The sequence below is a fragment of the Lissotriton vulgaris genome, chromosome 10 (genome assembly GCF_964263255.1).
Source record: "Lissotriton vulgaris chromosome 10, aLisVul1.2, whole genome shotgun sequence".
Taxonomy (NCBI): Eukaryota; Metazoa; Chordata; class Amphibia; order Caudata; family Salamandridae; genus Lissotriton; species Lissotriton vulgaris.
Window position 1 is genome coordinate 891,372,940 of NC_141698.1, and position 14,925 is coordinate 891,387,864.

Sequence of the window (14,925 nt, forward strand, 5' to 3'; positions counted from 1 at the left end):
AGACAACAATTTGGTTGTGCTGCCTATGGTAGGCACTTACATTGAAATGAAGGAATAAGCCGTGGTTACAACCAATGAGATTTAACTACCCATTCTAACTTTAGATTTGCCCTTTATATATATATATATATCCAGCAAGTTGACAATTTATTTTTCAAAGTGTGGTAGTACTGATGGAAGGTTACTCACTTCTAATCCAATTTCTCCACTGTAGGAATCTTCAATGAAGTCAAACCACAAATAGTCTTCCCCATATTTGGAATCCCAGAACAATTTTACTAAATATATAAGGCAATTCACAAAATAGCAAATCTGCACCCTTACAAACGAACAGGAGCAGATTTTTTATTTTTTGACATTCACAACAATTCCCAATTGTATGACTGGAATGGATAACAGTTTTCTATACACCCCCTCACAGTTTGGCAGGGACAGTCTCTCTTGCCATCCTGGAAGGGAGGTTAATCCAGGCCACCGTTCCCTCTAGGCAGCGCGCGCACCTCCCCTGACGTCAGCGCGCACCACCTAGCGTGGAGCACGCACACAGGACGTCGCTAGAGAGTCGCGCCGCCCGCCGCTTTTAAAAAGCGAGTGGCGCGAACATGAGGCACTTTTCCAGTGGTGGCAGTGGAGCGGGCGTGAGGAGTGCAGGTAAAGGAGGCTTGGGGGGCCTGGTGGAGATTATGGCGATTACAGCGCTTACGGCTGTGTGGGAGCGTGGCAGACTGTGGCCTTTTGTTTAAATATTGTTGACAATCCGAGCCCCTTCACGGGCTCCGTTTAACAGCAATAAAAGGCCACAGTTTGCCCGGCGCTTTACTAACAAAAGCGTAGACACTTTCCAAACACAGCGCGTACTTTAACGCGTTGTGTTTGGAAAGTGTCTGCGCTTTTGTTAGTTAAGTGCGGGGCAGACTGTGGCATTTTGTTTAAGTATTGCTGTTAATCGGAGCCCGTAAAGGGGCTCTGATTATCAGCAATATTTAAATAAAAGGCCACAGCGGCTGGGGAAACGAGCGGAACAGAAGGCAAGAGGGCAGAAAGGCACAAAGACGAGTGGAACACAGGACAGAAAGGCACAAAGACGAGTGGGACAGAGGGCAGAAAGGCAACAAAAACGAGTGGGACAGAGGGTAGAAAGACTGGGAAAGAGGGCAGAATGGCACACAAAACCAGTGGGAGAGAGGACATAAAGACACCAAAAACGAGTGGGACAGAGGGCAGAAGGGCACCAAAAACGAGTGGGACAGAGGGCAGAAAGGCTGGGACAGAGGGCAGAATGGCACCAAAAACAAGTGGGACAGAGGACATAAAGGCACCAAAAACGAGTGGGACAGAGGGCAGAAGGGCACCAAAAACGAGAAGGGACAGAGGGCAGAAGGGCACCAAAAACGAGAAGGGACAGAGGGCAGAAGGGCACCAAAAACGAGTGGGACAGATGGCAGAAGGGCACCAAAAACGAGTGGGACAGATGGCAGAAGGGCACCAAAAACGAGTGGGACAGAGGGCAGAAGGGCACCAAAAACGAGTGGGACAGATGGCAGAAGGGCACCAAAAACGAGTGGGACAGATGGCAGAAGGGCACCAAAAACGAGTGGGACAGAGGGCAGAAGGGCACCAAAAACGAGTGGGACAGAGGGCAGATAGGCACCAAAAAGGAGTGGGACAGAGGGCAGAAAGGGCACCAAAAACGAGTGGGACAGATGGCAGAAGGGCACCAAAAACGAGTGGGACAGAGGGCAGAAGGGCACCAAAAACGAGTGGGACAGAGGGCAGATAGGCACCAAAAAGGAGTGGGACAGAGGGCAGAAAGGCTGGGACAGAGGGCAGAATGGCACACAAAACCAGTGGGATAGAGGACATAAAGGCACCAAAAACGAGTGAGACAGAGGGCAGAAAGGCACCAAAAACGAGTGGGACAGAGGGTAGAAAGACTGGGACAGAGGGCAGAATGGCACACAAAACCAGTGGGACAGAGGACATAAAGGCACCAAAAACAAGTGGGACAGGGGACAGAGGGCAGAAGGGCACCAAAAACGAGTGGGACAGAGGGCAGAAGGGCACCAAAATGAGTGGGACAGAGGGCAGAAAGGCACCAAAAACGAGTGGGACAAAGGGTAGAAAGGCAAAAAAAACAAGTGGGACAGAGGGCAGAAGGGCACCAAAAACGAGAAGGGACAGAGGGCAGAAGGGCACCAAAAACGAGTGGGACAGAGGACATAAAGGCACCAAAAACGAGTGGGACAGATGGCAGAAGGGCACAAAAACGAGTGGGACAGAGGGCACCAAAAATGAGTGGGACAGAGGGCACCAAAAACGAGTTGGACAGATGGCAGAAGGGCACCAAAAACGAGTGGGACAGAGGGCAGAAAGGCTGGGACAGAGGGCAGAATGGCACCAAAAACAAGTGGGACAGAGGGCAGAAGGGCACCAAAAACGAGAAGGGACAGAGGGCAGAAGGGCACCAAAAACGAGTGGGACAGAGGACATAAAGGCACCAAAAACGAGTGGGACAGATGGCAGAAGGGTACCAAAAACGAGTGGGACAGAGGGCAGAAGGGCACCAAAAACGAGTTGGACAGAGGACAGAAGGGCACCAAAAACGAGTTGGGCAGAAGGGCACAAAAAACGAGTGGGACAGAGGGCAGATAGGCACCAAAAAGGAGTGGGACAGAGGGCAGAAAGGCTGGGACAGAGGGCAGAATGGCACACAAAACCAGTGGGAGAGAGGACATAAAGGCACCAAAAACGAGTGAGACAGAGGGCAGAAAGGCACCAAAAACGAGTGGGACAGAAGGGCACCAAAAAACGAGTGGGATAGAGGGCAGAAGGGCACCAAAAGTGAGTGGGACAGAGGGCAGAAAGGCACCAAAAACGAGTGGGACAAAGGGTAGAAAGGCAAAAAAAACGAGTGGGACAGAAGGGCACAAAAACGAGTGGGACAGAGGGGACCAAAAATGAGTGGGACAGAGGGCACCAAAAATGAGTGGGACAGAGGGCAGAAAGGCACAAAAAACGAGTGGCATTTGGCGCCGCAGACACGCGCGGTTTGGTTCCTGGCGCACATAGCCATGGTTGCAGCGCACAGAGCCTCCACTGCCGCACACAGAGGAAAAAAATTTAGAGGGCACATTGCTCCAGGCCCTTGCTGAAGTAAATCTCCGACTATTTTGAGGGTGGGAAATGCTGGATCGGGGTACCCACATATGTACAAAATGTGGCTGTTCACAAACATACAAAGCTAAAAACGCCTTATTCCTCCCACTTCCTGTTGCTTGCATGCAAGGTATTACTGTGTATTTGCCAACAGTCGGGCTGGACTAATACACCGTAGTAAACTCGTTAACGCATGAATAAAGGCATATTCGGCCATAATCATAAGTTAAGGACTGAATATCCCTTTGTGAATTGCCTCCATTAACTTTTTGGATAAAAAATACGTAAGTTGCAAAAGGTTTTATTTTTTCTGCGGACTGGCCACATTTATTTTTTCCCCATTACAAAAGAACCCATTAAATATCGAAACGTTACTAGTGCAACCTAAATTGCTTGCAATATGTTTAAAAAACCGAGCTAGATTAAGCAAGCATCCTCATAGGGCAGAAAAATGCAATTCTCCTTTCAAACCGCCAACGCCCACTGCTATTCAAAGAATAGCAAATAAAATTCCTCTAGGTTCCTGCACATGGGTGGGTCTATTCAGTGTTTATGACAACAATGAAGATTCCATGACGAAGACTCTAGTTATTCATAGTTCACACTTCACAAAAAGAGGTATTACAATTCATGTCTAAGTTACTTCAATTCTACAACGCCTGATTCACATAAAATCAAAAAGGATTAAACTAGCACATGCTTTATTTTTTTTAAATGAGATTTTAGATGATATTCCTCACATAACTGGTTTTTAGCCCTTCCTTATAATGAACATACCTTTCATTACAAAAAGTTGACACAGTAATGTGCAGGAAATGTACTTTCTGAAAATACATTTGCTGCTGGTGACTTTGGTAAGCATTGGTCTAAATTTTATTTGATCAAGCCAAAATCTGATGAACGTAAGACTTTGCTCCTAGGTCCCCTGCTAAGAAATGCCCCATTTACCTCAACTGAGAAATGTACAAAAATCACTTTTCCCAAAACACCATTAAATGACGTGCAGAGAGAATGCCTTAAGGCATGACCAAAGTTACCAAAGTCCATTTTACATTTATTTTACTACTGTAAGATAAAGCCCAAACAAATAGTGCTAGGACTCAAACCTGTGCCCAAAGTATAGACATTCTTTCAGTAACTGTGCAGGGTAAGTGTCCCCTAACGGATTGTGGGGGTTGATCAGGATTAATGCTCTGACTCTGATGCCCTGTAAAAAGAAACACCGAAAAGTAGGAGACGCCAACAATGACGTCCAACACAGGAGCGGTAAGGGTAGATTGTGGATTCCATTTCAAAGCAGCTAGCATTGTACATTTGCAATCCTCTAAAATAAGCAACCAGTGGTTCCCAAATTTATAGGTGTTCAAGGCTAAATGTAATATATTTGAACCATTACAAACTGTTCTTTTCTTTGGTATGATTTAATTGTCTGATGTATAACCGTCAAAGCTGAAGCTCTTCTGATTAGCAACAATCGCTTTAATACGGTATGTTCTACATTACACCAATACAACTTTGCCCTCCCCATGCCACCATAAATAGCCATGCCACCATAAATAGCCCCCATTTAAATGGAATCAAAATGCCATATCCATTTGGGAACCACTGATATAGTCAACTTTGCTCAAGTTTACATCCCAGCAGAAAAAAATACCACATTGTCCAAAAAGACAAATGAATTCTGTGCATTTACGGGGACTCAAAAATAATGGATCCACTTCTATTAGTTATCAAAATGTCTTCTTTAACACAAATTACTGCTTCATATTCCCACTGTTCCGGCTTCACCATTCTTTATAGCCTAAGTGTTGGGATAAACAGACGCTGGTATCACAGAAAGCCAGAATGTTGGAATGAATAGTATAACTAAAGAGAATTTAAAGCAGGTGTTCCTTTTCACAAAGTGTGAATATTTTCTGTACACATTGTTTACCAATATATACCCTGCCCCTTTAGACTCTAGAAAATCTTTAAGACTTTCAATCAAAAAGGCCACAACTTAGGGCACAGAAAGAACATGACTGGTGTGGTAAGGGACACAGATTTATGAAAATAGGTATCTAATAAGAACTGGAATGGCATTACTTGAAACATGTTTGGCGTGAGGAGTCTTGCCATTTGGGACTCTGCCACTCTTAAAATGTCCTTAATACTGGTATTGCTAGATTAAGTGGCTTTGGGGAATATATTCATTAAGAAGGAGAAATTGTAACTATTACCAGTCTTTTTCCAAACTGTGGACGGATACACTGGTGCTTAGAAGGAGTGATGACGTGAAACTAATTCACAATTCAACCACATAGGTTCAGGTAACGAGGGTTTCTTGTACAATGAATACAGCAGACTGCTGCGGGATGCGCACCTGGCTAGAGGGCTCACAGATGGTGCAATTGGAGTTTTAAGTAGCTTTTCTGCAGTGACCCACTAATGATCTAACAGGCTACTCTCCTAAACCACACACTGCCATACATATATATAGACTTTTTAACCACTCGCAAGAAATGTGTCACTTAATCCCATGAAAACAAGTAAAAAATGACAACCACGCACAAAGTCTGTTAAACATGACCAATTACCAACTTAATATTAACACCTCATGGTAAAAGGAACAGCTACTCACCATAGTAACTTCGGTATTCTATGTCCACAGTCCAGACTTCCACACATTACCAAAATATTGGAAACCTCAGGAGAGATGACTGGAAAACGCTTGCACCGTTTTACCATTCTAAGCTTAGGAAGCAAAACAGTCATCTACTGCCTGGAACTCTGCCCCTTAATACAGGACCTGAAACAGCTTTGTCAATTTCACCCTAACAAATAATCCGAATGAAAATTGACCACTGGATAGTGAGACAGGGGGTGTTAGAAGCCTGTCAAGGTTGCTGTGGACTAAGAATCCCAGATTTAGGATGAGCAACTTTCTATCCTTACGTTTTTCTCTTTTAAATGCTTCAAGTACAATGAGCATCAGCTCTGAAACTACATGGCAGCTTGCAGAATCAATGCAAAGTAGACACTGTGGCTCTATAATAGGTTTCCTATAAAGAATGGGTCTCTGGAAAGCCATAGTCTATGCTTCTACTTTGTTCGGATATGTATCACTAGCCTACAAAGGCAACAAACTTGTAACAGTTGTAGATGGAAGTTACAATCCAGAGGCAAATGGGGGCCAGGGAAAACTGTTTGCTCACTGGGGCATAAAAGCCCTATAGGTGACAAATAGCCTCCTTGAACGCCTTCATGATTATGGTTTGTAAGAGCCGGAATAAATTACAGCCTAAGGTACCACTGGCTGATATGTATGCCGAACAAGCTCCGAGATGGCTACCACCATCCAAGTTCTGCCCAGGGATCTCATTTTGCCCCCTCACAATATTCTGAGACAGTGATCTGTAGCAGGGCCATTACTTGAGCAATGGTGAAGAGTCAGTGATTCATGAGAAGATCCTCTCCACCACAGGAGAGAATAACTTGGACAAGCACAGTATCACCGGATGCCTCACTTTCTCACCATAGGACCACATGGCAAATGGAATCTTTTGTTGCCAGGGCGTGATGGGACACAACCAGGACTGTGGCATTTTGATGGGCAGCTGAACAGAGATCTGGTTGCAGTAATGCTCACAAGTGTGGAGAAGTGTGGCTCACTGGTTAGAGGAGGCAGACCTGGAAGCAGAGGTCAGCCTGGGACCAGGGTTCAATTCCCGGCTTGGCAGGGTCTTGAGTCCTAAAATGTCCATGGACTCGACAATTCTCGCTCCGGTGCCTACTCGATTCACGGGTTCACACTCTGCGACTCTGGGCAATAGCTTGCTTAATCTCCACAACGGCCCCTCGCGGCGGGATGCCAGGCTTTCACCTTGCGGATACCCTGCCGGGGTATCTCACAGGGGAATACCAGGACGGGTTCCCTAAGCAAGCGCCTTGATGCCTTCGGGTGATACGTGCGCTATATAAATCGCAATACAATACAAGTGAGACTTCATGCATAAAACCAAGGAGTGGCCAAACAAGCTGTTGCAAAGTACCATGCAACTGTTCAATTGCCACCAGAGAGGTGTGAGGTTAGCCCACAGAATACACCTTTTTGGCTCACATATGCCCAGAGATTTTGATCAGAGAACGCATGTGTGAATTGCTAAACAGAATTGAAAACTGGAGACTGAGTAGCTTGCAAGACACATGATCGGCAGTGCAGCTTAGTGAAATCCCTAGGAAAAGAGGGCTTTCCTTATTCGAAGAGTAGCATCATCGACCTAGGCACTCAGAGGATAAAGAAGCAGACACAACTGTACCTTAATACAGAAGTGTGAACCAAGGACAATAAGAATACAAACCTTCACATTTGCAGTTGTAATGTCCCAACAAGAGAATGAGAATTTCTTTTAAACATAGTCTCTGAAAGGTGTGGGAGATAGCTACTTTTTAAGGGACAGTACAGAAGTTGCAGTAAATGCACATTTTTAAGGGACAGTACAGAAGTTGCAGTAAATGCACACATTACAGGCATCAGCTGTAAAGGTGGACTGGATGCTGTAAAAACTTGGTGGGACTAAATGATGCTGAATAATAAAATTGAAACATAAGAAACGATTGCTCCAGAGAGTGTACCCTAGAGAAAACAAATGGCTAGCTGTTTTCAGATTAATAGCACTGTGCAGCCCCACTGTATATGAAAACTAAACAAGAAGTTTTAAAAAACAATGGAGGAAGGCACACTGCGATTCCTGGGTGTAACCAAGTCGGTCTCTGGTAAAAGGGATCTATGATTGAGTATTTACCAAAAAATGAAAAAAACAAAAAAAAAGGACCAGATGACGGTAAATAGGAGTTTGAAGTGCCAAGCAAGATGAATAAAGGAGATACAGAAGGTGGGGGTGGCTATAGTGGACATACTGGCAGACGAGGAAGAGGTTTAGTGAGCACAGTTGCTAAGAAAATATAAAGGATCTATGAAGATGAAGAAATGATCTATGAAGAACATGTGCTGCATCTTGCAGTAATATATGAAGTTTTTGATTGGCAGCATGCTAAGTCGGCCCTGGATTTCCCGGAAATCAGGAATGGTGGGGTAGGGCGACACTTGGTTGCATGGACGTCAATCTGCTGATACTGTTAATATCAACGTGATCTGATGGCAAATTTTATAGCGCATTTCTAAAACGTGTCCTTGAGCTTAAAAAACGACACTACGGAAGGTGAAGTAGGAGATGTCGCCTCTACTACCTTACGAACAGCAAAGTCATCAAGAATCTCCAGGATGTCATTGCATGAACTGAACAAAAGAACCGAAATGGGAAAGGAGTGAATTTAAGAGGCTAAAACTGAGAACGCTCACCCCTCCCAACTGAGAACACCGATACAAGTAACAAACGGGTGTTGCTAGATCTCAGCTGCAAAGGAGGCAAATAATTAATACATCTGCATCTTAAATAGACAGTGGTAAGCTTTAAAGGTGATGCAGATGGCCTTAGATCCTCTTGGGGATGAGCAGCCACTGTAACGTTGTCAGACCTGCCGATGGAGAAATAGTGGGCGGAGCACTAACCGTGACAGCAACATTTGAATTTGTTGAAGTCTTGAGAGTAAATAAAGGGATGAACCAAGTAGAAATGCATTTAAGTAATCCTGGTAACTTAAATTGGAGGGCTAAACTCTAATAGACAGGATTAGGTGCGCAAAAAATGCTAATCTTGTGCAAGACTTTTAGCTGAAAGAAGAAAGAAGACAGCTCGGTAATCTGCAGAACTAAGAAAAGGTCGTGGTCAAAGAAAACTCCCAGATTTCAGACCTTTGGTGGAGGCCAAAGACTAGCTGGAATATTTGAGGTTTATTGCTTGAAAAAATGATTATCCAGGTTTTGTCACTATTCAAAGCCAGGCAGTTTTGCCTCATCCAGTCAACCAAAACGATCATATAAATCATAAAAGGTTGTGCAGCGATTCTGCTTCGGAGTGTTAAGATACAAAAATGTGTGCTGTCAGCCTCACTCAATCTGAGACCAGCCGAAGAGATCGATTTAATGAGAAAGTGAATATATTAAGTTAAAGAGTAGCGGTGAGGGAAGAATCCTGAGAAATACCAGGAGCAACATCATTGATAAAACAGTAAGGAGAATTTGGACAAGTAGGATTTATCCTAGATCAGTACTTCTGGCGCAAACCTCGAAACCAAGAACAAAAATGTGATAATGAGAGGGTCTTGGGCCACCATGTCGAATGTGGCACACAGATTTCATGAGACCAGAGCCTAAGATTTGTCCTGGTTTGTCCGCAAATGCGAATCCTGTAGTACCAAGACCAATGTAGTCCCTGTGCAGTCAGAAGGCCTGAAAGCAGATTGGACAGCATCCAAAATGGAATTAAGATTCCACAAAAATAAATCTGATTATTCACTGACGTTTGATGGGGAAGTGTGACAGCAAGGTCACACAATTACTTGAAACTGTTGTGTCAGCAGAAGATTATTTAGGAAGTGACCTTCTTCCAAGCTTACCAAAGATGCAGCTATAGGGATTTGTTGTAGATGGCCTGGAGTTGATGGTCACAACAGAAATACCCCCCCCCCCATCTTAAAATACCAAGTGGAAAAAACTCACAATTCCTTACCATCTGGGTTTTGTTCTATACAGGGGAGTTTCCCCTACCCCAGCTTCAGAGGTCCCGGATATGGCGGTTCGAATGGACTAAGACTGAACCCTATCTAAGCAGGTGAGCAAGGTCTCTTCCATTTGCATCAACTGCACGACAGTGCTACACAAGATCCTGGCCTTTCTCCCAGCACAGACCAGATCATTGGTTGTTGGGGTTACCATTCTAAATCAGTTCTATTATTGCAATTCTCTGTTTTTGGGATCTACTGTTACTTTATGACAATACTTACATTTGATCCAAAAGGCTGCAGCTCGGTAAACCTTTACCACACTTAACATTACTCCGCCTCTGAAACACTTAGGGTCTTTCATTGGATTCCTAAATGCAGGCGAGTATGGTTTACAGCTATGTGCCTTGCCTTCAGGGGCTTTCACTGCACTGTTCGCATTATAAGTGACAAATTTCAACCTAGTCTTCCCTCCTGGAGCCTGTGATCAGCCAATGGTCATCTGATATTGCTCCAGAGGGTCCATTAGGGGTCCGAGCACTCCTGGTGACAGCTGCCAAGCTGTGGAATTCTTTATGCTTAGGAAGCAGGAGTATCTTTTAGAATTTCAAAAGACTTTAAAGATCCGGATGTTCCACAACTGCACTTTGAGTTGTAGATTGAATTTCCTTATCCAAAGGAAATTTTCCTTAGTTCTGAGAAATTCTGCTTTTCCAGAGCTCCGAAGGGAGGAGGGAAGATACATTGTTTATTGTAGTTTTAGTCCTTTAAAAGTACAACACACAAGTTGGGATTTAATTCTTGCCTACAGCTCCATCTAGTCCCTCAAAATCAGCATGACGGGATAATTTTTTTAACCCACAAAATGGGTTGTACATGCAAAGACGTTTTGAGGAACACCTAGAAGTACTCCATTTTCTAAGATTTTCCACTTTCTGCAGTATAGCTTAGTATGCATAATACACCAAACGTGCAGATAATGTAAGGTATAATATTTGTTTGGCCTTTTCATGCTGGGCGATTCGGACTATCGAGCGTCCAATGGTAGGAATGATTTGGTTTGCTTTTTCAATTAAGCCAAGCAACCATACCCTTTGGAGGACCAATACGAGCATTACTAAACAGAGATCAGGGTTTCTGCCCAACAGCTGCAAACATAGTAGAGAAGAATATAATGCGAGGTCCACTCGTTCATAATAATTTGAAGTTGGGACCCAAACAAGGTTTCATACCGACCGGGGGGAAATAAAACATGGATGACAAAAAAAAAAAAAAAAACATTGTGCGCGGTTGTACAAAGGACACCACAAATGTCAAAAAACCATATGTAACCTCTATTTCACAATCTTAAAGCTGCACAAGCTCAGATTTTTAGTCACCAATCTCAATTAAATGTTTCCCTTGAGTTGGGAATACGAAAAAGCTGAACATAAAGTTACAATAAACTGGCCTTTAACATTGCAAGAAAAAACTGTTTCAATTAACACCACGCTCCAACCTCCAAAACTCTTCCAGTTTTAGTCTCAGCCACCTTTTTACACATGAGCATTTAAAATAGATTAGTTGGATTTGTTTTTATATCTGATTAAATACTGTTGCCTTCATTGTGTTATTCTGGACGATTTGAATATATTTTTGTTGTTTTGTAAAATGCTTTTGCCCCTAGTAAGTACTCAGATGGGGATGAAGGCTATATCTTCAGTCCATAATGGGATAATAGTACTGCCAGTTTCTTGGCATCCATGCATGTTAGAGTACTGTAGCTTCACCTACTAGGTTTAAGAAGCATTATAAGTGGTGGAAACGGTACCCTTCACTGCGGTTTTCCACCACAGTAACAAAACTCAGGCGATCGGCCAAACACTCAAAATAGAATTAATGAAAGGTATTTATAATATTTAATTACTAGTACGCTCTAAAAGCCCAGGTTAACTTTTGAAAGCAAACGTTTTTCAGAAAAGTTTGCTTCTCAGATCCGATTAAATTACTTTAACTGGTAAATTTGGTATTGCTGTTTAGAAATTTGGCATAAAAAGAGCATATTTTCAATCAACTTAGAAAACCCCAACTAAATTATTTTTTCACAATTTTTAGGCTACTCACTACGTAGATCTAATCTTTCCACGATTATTGGAATCAAGTACATTCTAGGTGAATGCATTTCAAGTGCCAACATTGTTTCTCTTTGCATACCAAAAGGTCTTTAGAAAGGTGTTCGTTCTGCAGCGACCTGCCAATAACTGATGCAGTGCTATGTTTTTTTGAGGTTAGGCGTCCCTTCTACAAATGCTCCCGATAGTAGGCTATTGATTTTTCGATCTGGGTTTATCCATATTTATTTTATTAGTATTTGTAGAGGTTTCGTTTTCAGTTTGTGGAAAAAAATAATCCTCATCTGCTACATGTTCAAATTTTTTAAACTGCCAAACTAAACTCACATTTTAATGTTTGTAGAACTTAGTGTTTCATAGCAATACACAATGAAGTAATACACGCACTTAAAAGTGTCATAATTGCCTTAGCATAACTATCTATTCAACTTTCACAAGGAAATCTAATCTTTTTTTAGCACGGAAAAAGACTCTAAAAAGGAGATCTAATTACTCACAGTGAACCGTTTAGTTTACGATCTGTATTTATACGAAATAAACGAGCTTTTTTTTTAAAATAAAGGAAAAATGGGAGCTTTGAATTTAAGCAGTTTTTAGATTCTGTAATACAGTGCATTCATAGTCATGGTCACTCGAAGGTTTTTACATCATTTACACCTTTGAAAATGTATGTTACCCATTAGGACACCGTCTTTTTACTGGGCATGGGACCTGTAGGCAGAATAAAACACTTTATTATTCAAACTTTACCTGCTCCTTCGCGCTCTGCATCGCCATTTCCAATTTACCAACGGTTAACTCAAAGGGGTTTTCGCCATTGTTACAGGTCTGCATTAAACGGAATAAAAAATAAACCAGTCTTAGTAATTTATGGTAAAGATTCTCACTTAATGTATTCTTCTATAATAGCATATTCCCCATTCCGACCAGAATACCATATTTGCATTGTTACCAGATGACTAGGTCACTGGGATATAATTCTGCAATTCGTTGAGATGGGCTTGTTAGTCCAATTGGTTAAATTGAACTGAAGTAGTAGTACAACAACCACTAAGGTTACTGAACGACTGAAGGTGCCCCGGTTCCATCAAGAGATCTTGCAACCTACACATATTGAGGTCACTTTTCTTTTAATGAAAATATAAGAATCGAGTACAGCAAAAAGTAATTCAATAATCATGCATGATTCGGTAGTGCCCATATAAGCCCAGCACACATCTGCTGACAGAGTAAATAGAAACACAACACCGCATTAAAATGACTAGTTGGCAAAACATTTTAACTTGTCAATATGACATTACATCTGATCTAAAACACTTTCAGGATATCAAAATCATTTTATTAAAATAACATCTAAACAAACATAACAGCTGGTCATACAGTATTGCATATTGATCAAAGTATCATGCTCCCTCTGTATGCAAGAAAAAAGAAAATGTTCTGGTTTTGGAATAGAATATAAACTATACTTGGTCAAATTAGCTTGCATGTCTACAACAGAGTGTAAAACAGCCAGGGGGTAGGGGAGATGGGAATGGATTAAAAACAGTGCCAAAGTAAAACACTTTATACATCCCTCTCAGAGGAAGGCAAAAGAAACAGAAGCGGTTAGTCTAGTTGCCCGCACAAGTGTCCAAACCCCATGTGGTATATGACATCTATCTGGGTTTTGTATGGTAGGTGGTCTACAAATGGTTTGTATGAGGCTACTTGCAAGAACACAAACTGCTTGACACAAATATTTACTCCAAGCTTCACAAGAAAACCAAATGAAGCCACTAATGCCTCTAAATGCCAGACTGGGTTTGATCTCTTTATAGGGGATTTCCATTGTTGAGGAATGGTAAAAATAAAAGCCAGGCTTCGCCAAGCATAATTTTCCCTCTCTGTAGCCTGCAGAATTTTACTCCACCATTCTGCTTTCTGTAGATTGACTAACATAGTGCCTAACATAGTGCCTCCACTTCCCACATTTTTCTTCTTTCCTTGCAGCAGCCTGATGGCATTGACCACCACTTGATGGATTCTCTTGTTCTCCAAACCCAGTAGGTCCCTCAGTACCATACATATTTAGTTTGTAGGGAATAAGTGAGGTTAGATCTTTGCTGAACTCCCAAAACCCTCATCAGTTGTCCCCTGTGCAGACTATCAAGAAGTTTAACTTTAGAATCCAAGACATAAAGGCTTACAGTCACCTAACAATCACAGTAGTTTTAAATGCTTCATGGTTCCCCCACAGCAGCAGGGGTCTTTTATTTTGGTTCAGTTTCTTTAGGGGATACTTATCGCTTCCTGCCCTTTCTACTCCAGTCACTATTTGTTAGCCTCTCCATTTTCTCCACCGAAGTCCTCGCTACTCTCTGCATTATCTGACGTTTCCACCATTTCTACACTAATTGCACTGATGAAGCGTGCACGTCTCTGCTCCTCATTTTTCTCCATGAGATTCCCTCCTTGTCCCTTTCACCTTACCATGAATGTCAAAAACGTCCAGTTTCCATCTTAGCTTGCCAGTTATATTACCTTAAAATCAGCAGCTGGTATCCCAGGTACCTCCTCCAATTTCCCAGTCGTATATGCAGTTATTGTGTCTAGCGCGGCCCAGCAGCCTCAAATGAGTAAGCCTTGCTTTGTGGTTAATGTAAGGCCCTGATGGCAAAGGCCAATCCCCCTCAGGAAAAGATCACAGGTCGCCATTGTTCCCGGAGTCCTCTCGAGAGCCACCACTATCCAATCAGCGCTCTTAATGGGCCTAAACAGGGTCCCACTGTCCATCATCCACAGGTCTCCAATCCGCTGCGTCAGCAGCAGTCTCCAGTATGACTGTCTCAGGCTGAAGCAGAACGCTTGCCTTCTCTGTAGTCTAAGACAGCCCTTGGCTATACCTCTCCCATCTCCTAACCACTGCATTCCAATATTTCACTGCGATTCTAATTTAATATAATGTTTTTTTGTCTCATTTGGGGGAAGCCAACATAAGCATAAAAACAGGTTTTGAAGAAAACTAAGCTGCTACTTCATTTGTTACAGAAGGTCAAAGGTGTTTGTTGAGCAG

General features: G+C 42.7%; 2 protein-coding genes across 2 annotated transcripts in view; both read right to left on the reverse strand.

The window, feature by feature from the left end:
• Positions 1-14,925, reverse strand: part of LOC147688955 (1-aminocyclopropane-1-carboxylate synthase-like protein 1) — a 72,491-nt gene that overhangs the window by 33,029 nt on the left and 24,537 nt on the right. The window contains exons 7-8 of the mRNA XM_086941861.1: positions 12,621-12,698; positions 4,263-4,363 (exon numbers count right to left, since the gene is read on the reverse strand). Of these exons, the coding sequence (XP_086797987.1) occupies positions 4,263-4,363; positions 12,621-12,698 (179 nt within the window). The remainder of the gene's footprint in view (positions 1-4,262; positions 4,364-12,620; positions 12,699-14,925) is intronic.
• LOC147688956 (uncharacterized) lies at positions 901-3,110 on the reverse strand. The gene is made up of 2 exons (XM_086941862.1): positions 2,141-3,110; positions 901-2,009 (listed from the first exon to the last, which is right to left on the reverse strand). Exons 1-2 carry the CDS (start codon positions 2,488-2,490, stop codon positions 974-976), a joined length of 1,386 nt encoding a protein of 461 aa, XP_086797988.1. The 5' UTR covers positions 2,491-3,110; the 3' UTR covers positions 901-973.

What these genes read in the sequence shown, in the direction of transcription:
- LOC147688956 (XM_086941862.1), bottom strand. Translation starts at nt 2,490, where the DNA reads ATGTCCTCTGTCCCACTCGTTTTTGGTGCCCTTCTGCCCTCTGTCCCT. An exon ending in GCCCTTCTGCCCTCTGTCCC is followed by an intron (nt 2,010 to 2,140) that starts ACTTGTTTTTTT and finishes GCCCTCTGTCCC; the next exon opens with CTGTCCCACTTGTTTTTGGT.